Source organism: Trichomycterus rosablanca, chromosome 8, assembly GCF_030014385.1.
Source record: "Trichomycterus rosablanca isolate fTriRos1 chromosome 8, fTriRos1.hap1, whole genome shotgun sequence".
NCBI lineage: Eukaryota > Metazoa > Chordata > Actinopteri > Siluriformes > Trichomycteridae > Trichomycterus > Trichomycterus rosablanca.
The window spans coordinates 9821678-9843587 of NC_085995.1; the positions used below are offsets into that span (position 1 = coordinate 9821678).

Here is a 21910-nt window from a genome sequence, read left to right on the forward strand (position 1 = left end):
CGACAACCCAGTTCTCGAAAAAAAGAGGATAGCATATCCTCAGGACAGCTGGAGATGGCAGCCACGCCCAGAAAAGGGACATTAAAATTCGCTCTACCAGGGCAGTTCCGTCATGAGGCCTGAATCTGCAACAACCTCACCCAGGTTCTAAGAAAATAAAGAAAATCTGGCATTCCATGCTAGAAGATAACAGGACTTGACCAGCATCACAGTTCTAGAGAATGAGCAGGTTGCCAACACAGTGAAGGAGAATCCGTGATATATAAAAACAATCCCACCTGAAGCGATTTAAACAAATTGTGGATCATCTGCTTAAAATGGTTCGGCAACTGAACGATTTTAAGAATCGTGTCCTTCTGTGTTGCCATTGTTTGCCAGCAAATGGGGCACGAGGGCACAGATGATCGATTGCGCCTTGTAAGCGTTAATTTGCTTGAGGTGTTTCTCCCTTTCACACTTGCCAGCTCCTATGTTGGTACACTTGCTTTTTTTCTGAAGTCGTGACACTGGGCCGCTCGATCCGGTTTGGTCTTCTGCCAGGAACTCACCCCGGTATCGCAACATTTTGGGCCTCACAATTTCACCACTCTTGAAGAGCAGATTGCCCAGAAGGCGGCAATGAGCCCCATTTCTGGAGCATACCCTACCTGTAAATCCATATTATGTGCGGGGTGCGCTAGGTGGTGTAGTAGGGGTTCTGCTCATTTTTTCTGAGAGCTGGCTTGTCACAGATGGCCAGAGCAGCCTGTCATAATGTGAAGTCCAGTTCTCAGTTCTGCACTATCCCAGTTCTATCCACATTTTCCATTGCAGGTAGCAGATCTTTTGTGTCTTCCATTTGTTACTTTTAAAAATTTATTTGGCCACCTTATTTATTTGTGATTATCCCCCTTTATCCCCTGTTAGTGACTTTTTAGCTACAGTGTTATTCTACCTTGGTTAACGCATTTCCATCTGGGTTCTATTTCTATTCTTGCAGGTGTGTGGATTCGCCTCACGATTCAATAGCAAAGTGCATCCAGCCTTGTTACACTGACACTTCAATCATCTGGCCATTCATGTCCATCTGCTGGCCAAATTTGGTAGGGCAGGAGAACGTGTTCGTAACGAGCCATGCTGCCTATGTCCATGGCATGTTCGCTCATTACAGGAATCTATAGTTTATGATCATGATTCAGCCGTATTAGACTTGCTTGTTGCTTCAATAAAATGTTGTGGACTTTTAGTGGACTAACCTCTCCAGAATGTAAGTATTTGTTTGTGACAACAGTGTGATTGTAAATCGATACTTGCACTGACCTTTAGGCCCTTTTAGAAGGTTCACCTCTAGGATGGTTTCGGGTGGAGCCTGTCTCCTGCGCACCAGCAAGCGAACCACAGGTCCGGCCTCCTTCAAAGCCTCCACGGCCCGGCTGTGCACCACCTCGGAAACATCCACCTCGTTCACTCGCAGCACGCAGTCGTTCACCCTTACAAATAGAGACTAAGGTCACACGACTTCACTTGTTTACTAATTTGTAGTGCATGACATAGCTGTCTTATTTTTAGTCCTGAGGCTAGTACAAATGGGGTGCAACGTAACAAGGTTCTTTCAAGGTGTATATTGTGTCAGACAGGCTAGAGTTTACCCAACAGATTAAAACATCTACTGTAACAGTATATGCAAATTAAATGCACAATAAAAAAAGAAAAAAGGGAAATATTACAGAGAAAAGAGAAACAACAATTTGCCAGTGGCCCAGAACCCAACCCCAACACCTGAAATTAATTTTGAGAAGGTGCCAATCATTTATCCAGTTCTTTTTTTTAGTTCTGTCTGGACTGGAATCAGTTTGAATTTTTTTGTTTTATGTTGTTCTAATGCAAACACAAGAAATAAACATGAATATCAAGGCATTTTTAATTGCAATAATTTACTGGAAGATGTGGTGCATTTAAAAAAAACAACAACGTGATGCCAGTATTTTTGGCCATGACTGTACTTATTTTCCTCTACTAATTTTCCTCTACTTATTTTCCTCTACTTGACATTCTCCAGAATGCTGGTATATAATGGGGTCATTCCTGGGATTGGGTGCCTTTTGGACCTTAAAACCTTTTGAAAATGAAACAGTTTTAATTTGTTTTTCATGTTGTATTATAAAAAGGACATGTTATACTTTTCCAAACTAATATTGGTCAAGCTAAATTACTCATGCACCTCATATACACTGTGACGTCCACCCTGTTATGTATAAGGTTGTAACAGGGTGGACATTTTGACATAAAATTAGCCATTAGCTAGCGAGTGAGTGAGCAAAACCATGCTGGCATAAAAGTGAATTCAGACAAAGAATTCTGTGCTTTTTAGTATGATTGTTTTTAAAATGATCAAATCATCTTTTTCTCATATATCCCAGGGTGGACATGTTATGGTTGACCATATAAGACTTTTAGGATAAAATGTGGAAAAAACAACAGTAAAATGAGGAGTTTAATAAGCCACCCATCTTCCACAGTTGTTTTCCCTCCAAAAAAGATCATGTGAGTTCCAGGAAATGATGGAAAACATCAAAACAGCTCTTCATTTTTAAGAGACAGTAGTAAGAAATAACAGCAACTTGAGGGACGTGTGAAAAACCCTTATAATCAGCAATAAAATGAAACTCGTCAAAAAGAAAAAACAATCCAAGGTTTAGAGAAACTTAAACAGTATTGAAAGACTGAGATGTTTTCATGATTAAACCTCATATATCCATCACTAAATCAGAATGTACAGTACTGGTAACATGGGAAAACCTCTGGTGTCTAAGAGATAAAAACAGTATGTATACAGTAATTTTATAGGGGGGGGCGGGGGTAGAAAACATTGTGTTTAGTATTTGAAAGTGTCAATTATTTCATTGTTTAGAATTTACTTAATAAATACAATGATCAGGACTGGGGACACAAAAGGCACCTAATTGTAGGAATGACCCAATGATAAGATAAACAAATAATTTTGGACCCAAGTAGAATCATCAGACTTCGACTGATTGATTAGGTGAGTAGGTAAAAATAAAACAGAAATACACTGACGAGGCATAACATTATGACCACTGACAGGTGAAGTGAATAACACTGATTATCTCTTCATCACGGCACCTGTTAGTGGGGGGATATATTAGGCACCAAGTGAACATTTTATCCTCAAAGTTGATGTTAGAAGCAGGAAAAATGGACAAACGTAAGGATTTAAGCGAGTTTGACAAGGGTCAAATTGTGATGGCTAGACAACTGGGTCAGAGCATCTCCAAAACTGCAGCTCTTGTGGGGTGTTCCCGGTCTGCAGTGGTCAGTATCTATCAAAAGTGGTCCAAGGAATGAACAGTGGTAAACCGGTGACAGGCTCATTGATGCACGTGGGGAGCAAAGGCTGGCCTGTGTGGTCCGATCCAAGAGACGAGCTACTGTAGCTCAGATTGCTGAAGAAGTTAATGCTGGTTCTAATAGAAAGGTGTCAGAATACACAGTGCATCACAGTTTGTAGTGTATGGGGCAGCAAAAAGGGGACCAACATAATATTAGGAAGGTGGTCATAATGTTATGCCTGATCGGTGTATGTTCCTCAACCATTTGAAATACAGCAGCATTTCTGTATCTCATGTAAGCAACATCTTAAAATGATGTAAAATATAATTAGTAATTGGGTGTCAACTGTAAGAAGCAAAAATTATAACATGTCACAATATACAGCTGCTTTCAAAATCCTACTGACTATGGAAGTGACAGTGGCTGAAAGGAAATGCAGGAATAGACACACACATACTAAAAATACTAAAAAATGCTCACCCAATCAAATCAGACCACCCTGACTCAGCCTGAACAAAAACTGTACATTACTAGCTTTAGACAGCTAAAATTAATGATAGGCCAAAATCCACATACCCTGATATTACAGTCCTGCAGGAAAGTTATACAGCCTCATGAATCATCATTAGCTCATTTTTATTTATTTAAGGAAGCCAAGCCTTTGACCCACTTTGTTAGCTCCCAGCTGGGAAACTTGACAATGTGCATATATTAACCCATCGTCACAATTTACCACAACACGTTCTCCCCAAAAGGCAGGCAGATACTGGGATTTGACACAGAAACACACTGGTATAATAAAGAATTAGAGCAGCGTCTCTAAGGCAGTGGATTACTAGGACAGCATCCTAGATAGTGATGTGAGAAAGAAATAACAGAGAAAAAGAGCGTGTAGACTTACCCCAGTCTTCCATCCATGGCTGCTGCACCTCCAGGTATAATCTTGGTGATGAAGATTCCTGGATCATCAGGGATGTGTGGATTATCAATTCCTCCAGCAATACTGAAGCCCAGGCCAGAGTTTCCCTGTACAATGCAGGACGGGTGTTAATAGACATATTTAATAAACCTATTGACTACCTATTTAATTTGATATTAAAGGTAAATGATTTCATATTTATCATTGCTGTGCTTAGTACAGACATTGAGGTGCTCGGGTGGCGCAGAGGTAAATTACGCTAACCCAGTACTTCTGTGATTCAGGGTTCGAATGCCCAGCAGGGCTATCTTCCAGCCAGGCGTCTACATACAGACATGATCAGCCGAGGCCCCTGATGGACTGGTGTCCTGCCTGAGGTGTGTTATTGCACTGCACCCAATGATTTCAGAAAGCAGGCCCACCACAATCCTGACCAGGATAAAGCGGTGGTTAAAAAGATAAAAATTTAATGGAATACAGACAGCAGAAATGATATAGAGTTTTCTCACAACCACAAAACAAGTGTGATTATAAAATAATTTATGCTTTCCAGGCTTCAACATCTGTAGTCAGAAGAATTGACCATGTACTCAGTTGTCTAACAGACATTCTGTAAGAAAATCTACACTTTATTATTTTCTATAATTAATGAGCTGTGGTTAGAACAACTCTAACATCCCAGCTCAGCATTTATTCCGTTAGAGCTGGCGAACTAGGATCAACTGACAATGTTCCACACCCACAGACCCTTTAACATATGTTCCTAAACAGTTTATTTAGGCCGCAGCATGCACAAATTCCACTTAGTGGAGGAGCAGCCCTGCAATTATCTTGAAAGCCCAGAGATGCATGCAGACCTGTAGGAGGATAGAGGCCCATAGAGCTCTGCCAATGCTCCGACCATTTTCTACCAGCTACTGCTGTTTTATTCTGTACACTGTCTGATTAAAATGACTACAGGTCTTTGCTTTATACAAAATGGAGTCATTTAGAAACAGGCCTGGGAATTTTAATGCTGTTTATTAACTCATTTCATGCTGTTTAGCACCTATTTAAAATATTCTTTGAGTACATCTCAGTAATGAAATACAGTATTTCTTCCCCCTCCTTAATTTAGACAAGGGCAGGTTCCCACTACACTCACACTCTTCGGCTGACACGTGGGCAGCATGCCGTATGCATCTTATCACCTACACTTTGACAAGTGCAGCGCAGCTCAGCGTTGTGTACGGAGAGACACACCCTGAGAGCACTCTTTTCTCATCTCTGTGCAGGCGCCATCAATCAGTCAGCAGAGGTCGTAATTGCACCAGTCATGAGAGAGACATATCTGAACAACTGGCCAATCGTTGTTCATGTGGCCGCTCAGCCTTAGCCGGCAGGCAGAGCTGAGATTCGATGCGATGTATTCGAGATCCCAGCTCTGGTTCCAGCGTCCACCTGAGCGGCCTATGCTCTTTGTATTCCTTAACCAGCCTTGCTGGTGACTCGACCAGACAGCGGGCATCATTGTTGCAGTGCTTGGCTTTCCCTCTCTTAGACATGGCTATTTGTGTCTGTAGAGCATACATCTGAGACTCAATGTCTGGTCTCTGAGGTGAATGGATGGCACTTAAGATCGCAGTGCCACACTGAACACGTGTGAGCACTGATATACAAATTTTTATGAATCATAACTACAGAAGGTCTGTGTTAAGTTGTACTTATTAACAAAGTTTGGCCTTAATGGAAAACAAGAATTGTAAATGTGTATGCAAAATACAAAAAACGCATTGTTATTCTATATTCAATCCAAAATAAAGTTTTAAATATTTAAATTACACTTACTACTCTATTTTAGACACATTTGTGGAACCAAACAAAATACCAATTAATTTTAAATAATGCACATCCACACGTTCTACTTTCCTGCAACGTTCCACACAGGGTTTGCAAGATTTTTTTATTCTAATTTTTTCTTTTTCAAATAGTATTATTCAGTAGTATTATAGTATTATTTTGTGTTCCAGTGAAATACACAACTCACTACCACAGCTATTACCTACCTATTCTATATAATTATGATTTGCTGCAGATGTTGTGTTTACTTTTCTCACTTACAAATTCAACAAAGTATGCCATTTGGGTGGGTCAGTCTTAGTCATAGTAATTAAACATGCACATAATATACGAGGGATCCACAGAAAGTTTCCACAGAAGTTTCCACAGTTTCCACGAGGGATCTTCGAAAAGTTTCCACGTTTGGTTGGAAACAGTGAGGGCGGGAGAAGTAGTAATCGGTTGTGTCTGAGAGACTGAGAGAGAGCTTATAGTCTGGATTTAGCGCCATCTGATTTCCAACTTTTTGGACGCCCAAAGAAGCTTTAAAGGAAAGAAGATTTTCATATGATGATGTGAAAGCAGCGGTGCATCAGTGCTAATGGCATTAAAATGGTACGACGCTGGGAAAAATTTATCGCAAATGAAGGTGACTATGTAGAAAAGTGATGGCATTTGTTTTTAAAATTCTAAATAAATAGAGTTAAAGAAAAGTGTGGAAACCTTTTTGAAGAACCCTCATAAATATTGTTTAATTACTATGTGTTTAAAAACTCCACTATATAGTTTTAATAAACAGTAATTACTATACTATATCTGACCCACCTAAATTACATATTTTGTTGAACTTTTAAGTAAAACAGTAAGAAAATAATAATAGTAAACAAGATGACCACAGATGTTAATTCAGTTACTTGATATTTCATAAACATATATAAACAAATTAGGATAATTACTAATCGTGACATATGTAGAAGTTTAGACTCCCTTACAATTCTAAAGTCTTACAACTATCATTGATTGCTAGGGCTAATTAGGGAGGTCAAAACTGCCAGTAGAAATAGTCAGCTAATGATAGTCAGTTCTTTAAAACCTTGTGCTTCTCGGCAACCATGAGCTTATCAAATCAGCTGACTGATGATCTGTAAATGAGTTACAAAGCTAGAAATTGCTATAAAAAATATGAAAGATATCTAAGTGCATCCAGCTCACTTGTGTAAAAACAGTTCCACTGTCCAAAACGTCTAGAAACTGTGAAAGTTAAGGCAAGGGCTGAAACACCATGAACAGTCTTAGTCAAAACTGCTTATACAGTCTGCATGCTTCAGCATATGCCATATTTGATAAACTTTACTATAATATTGTGAATATACACCGATCAGGCATAACATTATAACCACCACTCACTGTCCATTTTATCAGCTCCACTTACCATATAGGAGCACTTTGTAGTTCTAAAATTACTGACTGTAGTCCATCTGTTTCTCTACATACTTTTTAAGCCTGCTTTCACCACGTTCTTCAATGGTCAGGACCCCCACAGGACCACTCCAGGGCAGGTATTATTTGGGTGGCGGGTCATTCTCAGCACTGCAGTGACACTGACACGGTGGCGGTGTGTTAGTGTGTGTTGTGCTGGTATGGGTGGATAACACACAGCAGCACTGGTCCTGACCATTGAAGAACAGGGTTAAAGCAGGCTAAAAAAGTATGTAAAGAAATAGATGGACTACAGTCAGTAATTGTAGAACTACAAAGTGCTCCTGTATAAAAGTGGAGCTGATAAAATGGATACTGAGTGTAGAAACAAGGAGATGGTCATAATGCTATGCCTAGTCGGTATATATATATATATATATATATATATATTAGGGCTGTCAAACGATTAAAAATTTTTATCGCGATTAATCTCAGAATTTCATATAGTTAATCGCGATTAATCGCATTAAAAAAAATCTGTGTAAATGTTATAGAAAACAAGGATTTTTATGTGAAATGTTACAATTAAAATGGTGAACACATTTTATGCTAAATGTACTGATGTTAAAAACTGCTGGGACAAGAGAAAACTGTAAGGGAGTTTATTCACTCACATACTAGGCAGTAAATGTCAGATTGTAGTTTAGAATTTCTCCATCAGCAAACATTGTAGATCAGCGGTGCTTTATGTGGGATAAGGCGTAGTTATTGTAACAGACTTTTCTGTGGTTGTATTGTGACAATGGTTTGATGGCCGTTTCTACACGAAGTGAGTGTGTTTTGACCCTTTGGGGCTTCCATAGTGCATGGACTAACGTGCTTGACTCAGCTTTCCGGTATTTGGTACCTTAACAGAATAAGTTAATAAAAGTGTTCTGCTCCCGACAACTTGTGAATATAGCGTGTATTTATTTCTTTATAAGTGCATCACTACAACGCTCGGTTACATTATGTTAACAAACCGCAAATGAAAAACAGTGGCAAGTTTTAATGTCGGACTTGCCACCGTTTTTCATTTGCGGTTTGTTAACATAATGTAACCGAGCGTTGTAGTTCTACCAGTCAAGTCTCAACATTAACTAGAATTTGCGTTAACGGCACTATTATTTTTAATCGCGTTAAATTGAAATCGCGTTAATGCGTTATTATCGCATTAACTTCGACAGCCCTAATATATATATATATATATATATATATATATATATATACTGTATATATATATATATATATATACTGTATATATATATATATATATATATATATATATATATATATATACAGTGTATCACAAAAGTGAGTACACCCCTGACATTTCTGCAGATATTTAAGTATATCTTTTCATGGGACAACACTGACAAAATGACACTTTGACACAATGAAAAGTAGTCTGTGTGCAGCTTATATAACAGTGTAAATTTATTCTTCCCTCAAAATAACTCAATATACAGCCATTAATGTCTAAACCACCGGCAACAAAAGTGAGTACACCCCTAAGAGACTACACCCCTAAATGTCCAAATTGAGCACTGCTTGTCATTTTCCCTCCAAAATGTCATGTGATTTGTTAGTGTTACTAGGTCTCAGGTGTGCATAGGGAGCAGGTGTGTTCAATTTAGTAGTACAGCTCTCACACTCTCTCATACTGGTCACTGAAAGTTCCAACATGGCACCTCATGGCAAAGAACTCTCTGAGGATCCTAAAAGACGAATTGTTGCGCTACATGAAGATGGCCAAGGCTACAAGAAGATTGCCAACACCCTGAAACTGGGCTGCAGCACAGTGGCCAAGATCATCCAGCGTTTTAAAAGAGCAGGGTCCACTCAGAACAGACCTCGCGTTGGTCGTCCAAAGAAGCTGAGTGCACGTGCTCAGCGTCACATCCAACTGCTGTCTTTGAAAGATAGGCACAGGAGTGCTGTCAGCATTGCTGCAGAGATTGAAAAGGTGGGGGGTCAGCCTGTCAGTGCTCAGACCATACGCCGCACACTACATCAAATTGGTCTGCATGGCTGTCACCTCAGAAGGAAGCCTCTTCTGAAGTCTCTACACAAGAAAGCCTGCAAACAGTTTGCTGAAGACATGTCAACAAAGGACATGGATTACTGGAACCATGTCCTATGGTCTGATGAGACCAAGATTAATTTGTTTGGTTCAGATGGTCTCAAGCATGTGTGGCGGCAATCAGGTGAGGAGTACAAAGATAAGTGTGTCATGCCTACAGTCAAGCATGGTGGTGGGAATGCCATGGTCTGGGGCTGCATGAGTGCAGCAGGTGTTGGGGAGTTACATTTCATTGAGGGACACATGAACTCCAATATGTACTGTGAAATACTGAAGCAGAGCATGATCCCCTCCCTCCGGAAACTGGGTCGCAGGGCAGTGTTCCAGCATGATAATGACCCCAAACACACCTCTAAGACGACCACTGCTTTATTGAAGAGGCTGAGGGTAAAGGTGATGGACTGGCCAAGCATGTCTCCAGACCTAAACCCAATAGAAAATCTTTGGGGCATCCTCAAGCGGAAGGTGGAGGAGCGCAAAGTCTCGAATATCCGCCAGCTCCGTGATGTCGTCATGGAGGAGTGGAAAAGCATTCCAGTGGCAACCTGTGAAGCTCTGGTAAACTCCATGCCCAGGAGAGTTAAGGCAGTTCTGGGAAATAATGATGGCCACACAAAATATTGACACTTCAGGAACTTTCACTAAGGGGTGTACTCACTTTTGTTGCCGGTGGTTTAGACATTAATGGCTGTATATTGAGTTATTTTGAGGGAAGAATAAATTTACACTGTTATATAAGCTGCACACAGACTACTTTTCATTGTGTCAAAGTGTCATTTTGTCAGTGTTGTCCCATGAAAAGATATACTTAAATATCTGCAGAAATGTGAGGGGTGTACTCACTTTTGTGATACACTGTATATACTGTATATATATACACACCCTGGACATGGCGACAATCCATCTTACAACTTTTGACACCCAGATATAGCCAATCATGTCTGTGTAGCCGGTCGATAGCATGACTGTGTTGGGCTAGCGTACTAAAAGAATTACGCTAGCTGTTTAAGCACCATATATATATATATATATATATATATATATATAGTGCGAATATGTTTATTTAATTTTTCTCTTTTAACAGTACACCTAACTCAATTATTTTAGTATAATAAATTAAGTTTGTAGCCATTATTATGTTGTTTAATGGATAATAATCAGTCCTGTTTATTAAGAAGCAATTTTAGTCGTCTTTTTCAGTTTAAAATCACTATTTACTGCCATCTAGTGGCCAGATTTGCACAAACAACAGAAAATGAATTGAAATTTAAATTGACTGGTAAAAAAAAAAAGCATGCAAGTAAATAATTACCCTTTCCAGTATAATTTCTTCATATTTGTACATGCCGTCACTTCCATTCACCTGCAATAAACAATAGAAGGATTAAATCATACTCATATGTCCATGCATTTAAATACACTGAACCATGTACTTTATTTGGATGACAATATAAACAGTAAAATTTAGATAAATTTTAATGCTTGCGTGACCTAAATAGCTTGTTGATACTGATAAGCTTTTTTATGTTATATTTATGGGCATGGCTATGAGATGTTTAACTGAAAATAGGCCACAATGCCACAACACTAAAGTATCTTACAAAATAGAAATGATCAAATACATATTAAATACATCAAATGTATCTTCCTATTCTACATACAGAAATGGCTATGTAAGTCTAAGGAAGAATTATTCTATGTTGATAGATACAGAGACTAATGGAGATGAGCTTAGCGAAACGGCAGATACTTACATAAGGGCCTGCATCTAGTGAGTCTGCATTCACAATGATGGGAGGAGGGTTTGCCTGCAAGATGGAGAGATGCACATTACCTCAATGTCTAATATTTTCAACACACACACGCGCGCGCACACACGGCAATAAGAAAATAAGTGTATGCGTTGAAACAGCCAGTGTGACTCAGTGGAACGTGGTACATCATCGCTGAGGTGTGATAATGTAGGGAGAAGAGCGGAATGGAGGTGTTAAAATGACAATGGCCTCTATTTCTAAAATATATGCTTTTATATTTCCAAATGTCCCCTGAGAAACACACATAATGTCATTCTACCGTAGCTTTTTTTTAATCAAGTGTAACTACAAGGTGTAAGCATATGCTGGCAACAGACCCGAGCATTCAGAAGTGTTAGGTGACCAGTAGCCCTTCTTTTAAACTTTATAGCAAAGTGTTCGTTTACTTAAAATTATATCCATATACAAATGTACAAAGTCTCTAAAGTAATACAACACTTTACTATTAATCTCAAATAAGAACCTGCATAGATTTCTTTTACCAGACACCTAAGGGTGATTTCTATCACTGATACGGTATAACATCAGTGTGTTGCTAATTTGGTTGAGAGTGAGACATTTTCTGGTTTGCTATCAGTTTTATTTTTGGGAAATGAAGACTCATGCCCATAAATAATACATTTAGCTGAAATTGCATTCCAAATAATATTACTGATATAACAACAATTGTTCTATGTGTCTATTTTTCAAATATCAATGATTGCAGAACAGTTTACAATTTTAAAGACATTTAATCCAGATCTACAGCACCATGCATTATACACTGCCTGGCCAAAAAAAAGGTCACACACTAATATTTCGTTGGACCGGCTTTAGCTTTGATTACGGCACGCATTCGCTGTGGCATCGTTTCCACAAGCTTCTGCAATGTCACAACATTTATTTCTGTCCAGAGTTGCATTAATTTTTGCCCAAGATCTTGTATTGATGATGGGAGATTTGGACCACTGAGCAAAGTCTTCTCCAGCACATCCCAAAGATTCTCAATGGGGTTCAGGTCTGGACTCTGTGGTGGCCAATCCATGTGTGAAAATGATGTCTCATGCTCCCTGAACCACTCTTTCACAATTTGAGCCTGATGAATGCTGGCATTGTCATCTTGAATTTGACCTTATTCTTTGGGCACATAATGTTGCTGAACCTAGACCTGACCAACTGCAGCAACCCCAGATCATAGCACTGCCCCCACAGGCTTGTACGGTAGGCACTAGGCATGATGGGTGCATCACTTCAGCCGCCTCTCTTCTTACCCCGATGCGCCCATCACTCTGGAACAGGGTAAATCTGGACACATCAGACCACATGACCTTCTTCCATTGAGTCCAATCTTTATGCTCCCTAGCAAATTGAAGCCGTTTTTGTCGGTTAGCCTCACTGACAAGTGGTTTTCTTAAGGCTACACAGCTGTTTAGTCCCTTGAGTTCCCTTCTAATTTTCCGACCACATTCCTTCCTCGAAGATGATGTTTCCCCACTGTCCTTCTACTTTTTAATAATGCGTTGGACAGTTCTTAACACGATTTTAGTAGTTTCAGCTTCTCCTTAGATGTTTTCTCTGTTTGATGCATGCCAATAATTTGACCCTTCTGAAACAGATTAACATCTTTTCCACGACCACAGGATGTGTCTTTCGATATGGTTGTTTAACAAATGAGAAGCTACTCACTGCATCAGTTAAGGTTAAATAACTTGTTGCCAGCTGAATCATAATCAACCATGCAGTAATTATCCAATGGGAGGCTCTTACCTATTTGCTTAGTTAAATACAGGTAGTGACCTTTTTTTTTTTGGCCAGGCAGTGTATATATTACATCTATAACATCCAGAAAATTCTGATCCATACAATAAGCACCATATCACTACAGGATTACGTAAGGCACAAAAACAGACCACTGACTTTCACCTTTCAGAGTCTCTTTCATTGGCAATGCAGTTTGTGCTTCATTGTCAAACACTTTAAATTATTTCTTTACCTAACTCAACCAGACCACTCAGTGTACCACTCAGAGTACAAGAACACATTCTAAGAGCTTTTCCTAAGTCACAGGTTCAATTTTCTCCTAACATATCCTGCTTCCTGACAGATCCTTACAGGTACAACATGATGGCACTCTAAACAAAATAACATTAGAACATGTCTCCGATGATGCCATGATTACAGCATCATTTCATTCAATCATTCGTAATTCATCATCCATGATTATTCGTTTAATGTACAGTACCTTAAATGCACTGTGTGTATGTGAGCTGGTTGGACATTCTGTTAAAACATCATGGGGACTGCTATGGAGACGTACCCCTGCTTTGCAGATATTTAAAAGACATGACTTTCCACCTGATTTTGGTATGTGTCTGTGTGAATTTGTGTCCAATCACAAGTCAAAAAAACATTTGTGCGGGAAACACTGGCTGCAGCAGGAATAACCCAGAAAGGGCACCAATCAAACATAGGGCTTCGGCCAATCACGGTCAGTTAATCATGTGAAAATATTAAAATATTGAAAAATTGCGCTCAGATGGCGCAGCGGTAAAGCACACGCTGTTCACCAGAGCTGAGATCTCGAATACATCGTATTGAATCTCGGCCCTGTTTTGCCGGCTGAGGCTGAGTGGCTACATGAACAACGATTGGCCTGTTGTTCAGATAAGGGGCGGGACTAAAGCCAGATGGGGACTCTCTCTCAGACTAGGGCGATTACGATCTTTGCTGGCTGGTTGGTGGCGCCTGCATGGAGATGGGGAAGGAGTGCGGTAGGCGGTAGGGGGTGTGGCCCTTTGTGCACAGCGCTGTACCGCACTGTGCTCGTCAAAGTGTGGGTGATAAGATGTTCGATTGCTTCAGAGGGGGTGTGGAGCAGCCTCGTCCTCCCCAATCAGGAGCAGGGACCAGCATTAGTGAGAGTATGATTGAAGTGGTAAAAATATATATACAGTGTATCACAAAAGTGAGTACACCCCTCACATTTCTGCAAATATTTTATTATATCTTTTCATGGGACAACACTATAGAAATAAAACTTGGATATAACTTACAGTAGTCAGTGTACAACTTGTATAGCAGTGTAGATTTACAGTCTTCTGAAAATAACTCAACACACAGCCATTAATGTCTAAATGGCTGGAAACATAAGTGAGTACACCCCACAGTGAACATGTCCAAATTGTGCCCAAAGTGTCAATATTTTGTGTGACCACCATTATTATCCAGCACTGCCTTAACCCTCCTGGGCATGGAATTCACCAGAGCTGCACAGGTTGCTACTGGAATCCTCTTCCACTCCTCCATGATGACATCACGGAGCTGGTGGATGTTAGACACCTTGAACTCCTCCACCTTCCACTTGAGGATGTGCCACAGGTGCTCAATTGGGTTTAGTCCATCACTTTTACCTTCAGCTTCCTCAGCAAGGCAGTTGTCATCTTGGAGGTTGTGTTTGGGGTCGTTATCCTGTTGGAAAACAGCCATGAGGCCCAGTTTTCGAAGGGAGGGGATCATGCTCTGTTTCAGAATGTCACAGTACATGTTGGAATTCATGTTTCCCTCAATGAACTGCAGCTCCCCAGTGCCAGCAACACTCATGCAGCCCAAGACCATGATGCTACCACCACCATGCTTGACTGTAGGCAAGATACAGTTGTCTTGGTACTTCTCACCAGGGCGCCGCCACACATGCTGGACACCATCTGAGCCAAACAAGTTTATCTTGGTCTCGTCAGACCACAGGGCATTCCAGTAATCCATGTTCTTGGACTGCTTGTCTTCAGCAAACTGTTTGCGGGCTTTCTTGTGCGTCAGCTTCCTTCTGGGATGACGACCATGCAGACCGAGTTGATGCAGTGTGCGGCGTATGGTCTGAGCACTGACAGGCTGACCTCCCACGTCTTCAACCTCTGCAGCAATGCTGGCAGCACTCATGTGTCTATTTTTTAAAGCCAACCTCTGGATATGACGCCGAACACGTGGACTCAACTTCTTTGGTCGACCCTGGCGAAGCCTGTTCCGAGTGGAACCTGTCCTGGAAAACCGCTGTATGACCTTGGCCACCATGCTGTAGCTCAGTTTCAGGGTGTTAGCAATCTTCTTATAGCCCAGGCCATCTTTGTGGAGAGCAACAATTCTATTTCTCACATCCTCAGAGAGTTCTTTGCCATGAGGTGCCATGTTGAATATCCAGTGGCCAGTATGAGAGAATTGTACCCAAAACACCAAATTTAACAGCCCTGCTCCCCATTTACACCTGGGACCTTGACACATGACACCAGGGAGGGACAACGACACATTTGGGCACAATTTGGACATGTTCACTGTGGGGTGTACTCACTTATGTTGCCAGATATTTAGACATTAATGGCTGTGTTTTGAGTTATTTTCAGAAGACAGTAAATCTACACTGCTATACAAGCTGTACACTGACTACTCTAAGTTATATCCAAGTTTCATGTCTATAGTGTTGTCCCATGAAAAGATATAATGAAATATTTGCAGAAATGTGAGGGGTGTACTCACTTTTGTGATACACTGAAAAATGGTTTTGGCACCCCGGTGGCACAACGGGATGTTCCGCTAGCACACCAGCGCTGAGATTCTGAACTCCTCGGTTCGAAACTCGGCGTTGCCACCGGTCAGCTGGGCGCCATCTGGCGGGCATAATTGGCAGTGCCTGCAGGAGATACTAATTGGCCACCATATCTGCTAGGGTGAGACGACCCGACTATGTGTGGGTGGGTCCTCATATGCTGTGCAAGGACCCTGATTGACAGAAGAGACACCTGTGCAGAATGCAGGGGCAAGAAGAGGAGGGCTGTTCACGTGTCAGAAGAGGCGTGTACAGCAACGTGCTCTCCTTGGATGCAATCGGGTACTGCCAGTAATGTACAGTCAGAGAAGTGCTATCTGCAGTATTTGTAAACATGAGCTCAAAGATGCCCACAATTAACTACTGCATCTCTTATTGACAGGGACGAGAGAAATGCCATCCCTCGAGCGGGGCCCATTATGTACTCCTGGATTCCTGGCCACTGCTTTCGACGGCTTTCCTATCGAAATCATTTGAAATCACAATCGACATCACACAACATCAAACAAAGAAAGGAAAAACAGATTTGATTTATTTTTGTGATGTAGGACATGGAATGGGGAAATGGGGAATAGGGTATGTTTTAATCTGATGCAGGACAGAGTGGGTGGTCAGAAATAAAATTCAAGGAAAAAGTTCCAATTAAAAATAAGTAAAACTGTAAAATCGAAGTCTGTTTTTGTTATGGGTTTAGTATATACTTAACCTTTAACACCTGTTTCACACCTGCTGTAGAGTGAACATGCCAGTGGGTGGACAAGCCAGTGGAGCAAATTTGCACAGTGCACATATTCAAATAGGATGAGACAATTTGTCAAACAAATTTGACAGTTTTTGATGCAAAGAACGGTTCCTGCACTAACAGACAGCTATTTGTCAACAGAATTAGCCAAATTCTTTAGACTGACAACCAACCATCATTAGTTGATGGTTAACCAATATCTGTAAACATTCTACTAAACATATATAGTATATATACATCAGCCATAACATTAAAACCACCTCCTTGTTTCTACACTCACTGTCCATTTTATCAGCTCCACTTACCATATAGAAGCACTTTGTAGTTCTACAATTACTGACTGTAGTCCATCTCTTTCTTTGCATGCTTTATTAGCCCCCTTTCATGCTGTTATTATGGTCAGGACATTCCCAGGACCACTACAGAGTAGGTATTATTTGGGTGGTGGATCATTCTTAGCACTGCAGTGACACTGACATGGTGGTGGTGTGTTAGTGTGTGTTGTGCTGGTATGAGTGGATCAGACACAGCAGCACTGATGGAGTTTTTAAACACCTCACTGTCACTGCTGGACTGAGAATAGTCCACCAACCAAAAATATCCAGCCAACAGCTCCTGTGGGCAGCGTCCTGTGACCACTGATGAAGGTCTAGAACATGACCAACTCAAACAGCAGCAATAGATCAGCGATCGTCTCTGATTTTACATCTACAAGGTGGACCAAAACTCCAGCAGCACTGCTGTGTCTGATCCACTCATACCAGCACAACACACACTAACACACCACCACCATGTCATTGTTACTGCAGTGCTGAGAATCATCCACCACCCAAATAATACCTGCTCTGTGGTGTTCCTCTGGGCGTCCTGACCATTGAAGAACAGGGTGAAAGCAGGCTAAAAAAGGATGTAGAGAAATAAATGGACTACAGTCGGTAATTGTAGAACTACAAAAAGTTTCTATATGATAAGTGGAGCTGAAAAAATGGACAGTGAGTGTAGAAACAAGGAGGTGGTTTTAATGTTATGGCTGATCAGTGTGAATGACTTAAAAGACTCCCGATTACAAGAGATCAAGTTGTGTAGTGTGATCTGTACAGTGATCTGAATAACTTGAAAGCTGTGTAGTGTGAATTTAGCATTAGAGATAACAACATATCATATACTGGGATAAATCAAGGCAAGTTATTCATAAAGCCCCATAAAATATAGTGTACTGTCCAGCCTGCTAATTTAATACAAATAAATATGTGTGTTATTAGTCAACAGACCTACGCCTATAACAGCCATCATCTTAGTCTGGGATTTTGTATCTAATCCCACATCTTATTATACTACACAAGTAAACACGACAAAAGAGGACGATAATCCCAACGTGTGCTGAATCTGTCTCTGAGGATTGTGAATGAGCAGTGATACAACGTCACCACAGTGTGTTACAGCAATAATGTGACCTGGATAGGTCGTGTCCTGAGAGAGGCTTACACAGCTTGAACCCTGCTGTATGTCACTCTTAAATCACTATTTTAAATCAAAATCATGAGAGGGCTTATGCAGAGAGGACGGATATAAAGTGACAAACAGAGGCCTCTGTCTCCCAGTCTAGTCAGTTCCAGCTCTGACGTCTGCACCACCCTCACGCTGGCAGAGAAGAGTCTGAGACTAGTGCCCATCCTCTACGACATGTGTAGTCGCCAGCTGCTTTTTTATACCAGGTCAAGGTGTACTTGTGTGTTACTCCACTATTCATGGCAGTGTCTTGACCAAACAGCAGAGCTCACTTTTTGCAGGACCTTCCCTTCCTCAGGCATGGCCAGTGACACCACTGAAATTCAAACTTAAGCTCTCCAGCTATAACATTAAAACCACCTCCTGGTTTCTACACTCACTGTCCATTTTATCAGCTCCACTTACCATATAGAAGCACTTTGTAGTTCTACAATTACTGACTGTAGTCCATCTATTTCTCTACATACCTTTTTAGCCTGCTTTCATGCTGTTCTTTAATGTCAGGACCCCAACAGGACCACCACAGAGCAGTTATTATTTAGGTGGTGGATGATGGTGTGTTAGTGTGTGTTGTGCTGGTATGAGTGGATCAGACACAGCAGCGCTGCTGGAGTTTTTAAATACCGTGTCCACGCACTGTCCACTCTATTAGACACTCCTACCTAGTTGGTCCACCTTGTAGATGTAAAGTCAGAGACGATCGCTCATCTATTGTTGCTGTTTGAGTTGGTCATCTTCGAGACCTTCATCACTGGTCACAGGACGATGCCCGTGGGGCACTAATGGCTGGATAATTTTGGTTGGTGGACTATTCTCAGTCCAGCAGTGACAGTGAGGTGTTTAAAAACTCCAGCAGCTCTGCTGTGTCTTATCCACTCATACCAGCACAACACACACTAACACATCACCACCATGTCAGTGTCACTGCAGTGCTGAGAATGATCCACCACTCAAATAATACCTACTCTGTAGTGGTCCTGACCATTAAAGAACAGGGTGAAAGGGGGCTAACAAAAGCATGTAGAGAAACAGATGGACTACAGTCAGTAATTGTAGAACTACAAAGTGCTTCTATATGGTAAGTGGAGCTGATAAAATGGACAGTGAGTGTAGACACAAGGAGGTGGTTTTAATATTATGGCTGATGTTTCTATTCTTTTTTTATGGGTGCACGGGCGCTCTACTACACTAGCCCACCACTATTATGCTATCAGCTGGATGGGCATCTACCCAGACACGACTGACTATGTCTGAGGATGAGGGGAAGGTGACTTTAACCCTGTAATGGACTGGCACCTTGTCTTGAGCCCACTGTTTTCCAGTGGAACCAGACCTGCAGCAACCCTGACCAGGATAAAGCGGTGGATAAAAATTAAATAAAAGTGAAAGTTAGTAACTTTTACTTGATTTCATTGATTAATATGCATGTACGTAGTTTAAGACCTGAAATGGCAGCTTCCTGAAGTGAGCAGTAAATTGGCACAGCTGGTAGAATGGATGTGGTACAGTAACATGGCCTCTTCTCTGTGAGAAGTTTCCAGATGGGTTTCCTCTGAGTACTCTGCTTTTCTCCCACCCCTGCTTTAATCCCCCCCACTGTGTGTAAATGAGAAAGTGAATGGCTGATTGTCCATGATGGGTTTCAGAAAATTAATATACCATTCACGTTAAACGACTGGAGGTTGTCCAGATAAGGCTGAAGGGTGGGAAAAAAGGCCAGTGGTGGAATTAACTAAATCTGGATTAGATTATTAGAAATCTGTTAATTTACTTTTAATTTAAAGACTAATCCTTACAGTTTCCTGTTTTATAACCAGCTGTTACTGTTCACATCCCTCTGGCTGCACTTCTGGCATGATGTCCACACACACACACTACATTGTTGGAAAGCATATTAATTGCAGATGTTGCTCAAGCATGAGTTTCCCTAATAAAGAAGTAAATTTAAAACTTGCTTCCAGCATTACCAGTTGTACTTAATTACAAATCCTTGGGACTAAATAGTTCCAAAAGCTCTCAATGAACAGTGGTGAGTGCTGGGACAGCACCTCCTTCAAAGTGTTAAATAATCAATGTGTTTCTATGGTGACAACTACCCAGGCTACAATGCTGGATTGGGGTAGCATATGGTTTCCCTCAGGAAAGAATTCAGCTAATGGTGAAACTGAATAATGTAGTGTAGACAAATTTTGTAGTACCAGGGCTTTCAGAAACACTTTTTATATTTGATGTCCATTACATGGGCAGCTGACCATGACACTCTAACATCCATACCCAAAACCAAGAAAAAAAAAAAAAATTTTGATTAGAAAGTTGCTGGTTCATGCCGCACCAATGCCAAGTTGCCACTATTGGGACCCTGAGTATGGCCCTTAACCCTCAATTGCTTGCATTGTATACAGTCACAGTTCTAAGTCGTTTTGGATGTAATTGGCTGCTAAACGTCAATGTAAACATATTTCTAACTACCTTTCCCAAGCTCCCTGCTGCTTTGTTCATTTTTTAATTACAGTAAAATTCTATTTTATTTATGCATTTATTCCCATTTTCTGGGGGATCCCTGATTGCAGTCTAGGTGGGTATATTGCTGCTCACGTCTCCTGCGTGCAGCCCTTAACGGAACCATTTTCACCCATGAATTCTGCACAGGCGCCTCTCTATCTGCTAATCAGGGTCCTTACACAGCGTTTGAAGACCCCACCCAAATAGTCCGGTCATCCCGCCCTGCAGGCACTGCCTATTATGCCCGCTAGATGCCACCTAGTACCGGTGGCAATGCCGAGTTTCGAACCGATGAGTTCAGAATTTCGGCCCTAATGTGCTAGCGGAATATCCCGCTGCATCACCTAGGTGCCTTACAGTAAAATACCTGTCAGCATTTCTTAATACATTAAAAGCAAATTAATAATATTACAAATGATGTGATACCATTAAAAGATTTAAAAAAGTAAGAAATGTTTTGCTGCATTGATGAGCCAAACTGCCAAGAAACATGACAGAACATTTGCATGTGTTCAAACCACATCATACCTAAATATTTTAAACCACTTTTTTCTTAACTGTTATTGGAGATACTTTAAAAAAATATTAAAAAGCTAAAATAAATGACTTGTTTAATATTAATGTATCACAACTAGTGTTTAGCTAGACAACAGAGTTAACACAGCAACTACTCAAGTGTTTTACTGGCCTATAGCTGACTTGGGTCATCATATTCATTTTATACTACGACTGCTAATAAAGCTCTCTATAATGACCATGTGTAGCTAAGCAGAAAAACTGTAATACTCCACATCAGGCTTGATGTTAGTAGCGGCCTTAAAATAGATACCAAGACATTTAGATTTGGGCTTGGGCATTATAACATTTTCCTCTGTGGTAGCTTTAGCAGTGTAGAAATGTGACAACCTGACTTGTTGAAAACTTGGTAACATCTTATCTCAGCCATGTTATGTAAAAATGGCTCTTTAGTATGTGTCTATTTAAATTGTAAATTGTATGGATTAGCTTTGGTGATGTAGTGTATGTCTGCAAATACTGCACTTTCTATAAAAAACACTCGTCTAACATTAATGAGTAGAAAACCAAACAAGGATTTGTAGCATTATTGTAAAAAGTGCATATTTATGAGCCGCCCGCTACACGAACGACGATTGTCTGT

At 40.7% G+C, this 21910-nt stretch overlaps 1 protein-coding gene across 5 annotated transcripts in view; it reads right to left on the reverse strand.

Moving 5' to 3' along the window:
* dlg3 (discs, large homolog 3 (Drosophila)) overlaps positions 1-21910 on the reverse strand; it is a 164610-nt gene that overhangs the window by 55034 nt on the left and 87666 nt on the right. For all 5 annotated transcript variants that reach the window (XM_063000488.1, XM_063000491.1, XM_063000489.1 and 2 more), the window contains 4 exons: positions 11363-11416; positions 10921-10971; positions 4232-4356; positions 1300-1469 (listed from right to left, as the gene is read on the reverse strand). In XM_063000488.1, the coding sequence (XP_062856558.1) occupies positions 1300-1469; positions 4232-4356; positions 10921-10971; positions 11363-11416 (400 nt within the window). The remainder of the gene's footprint in view (positions 1-1299; positions 1470-4231; positions 4357-10920; positions 10972-11362; positions 11417-21910) is intronic.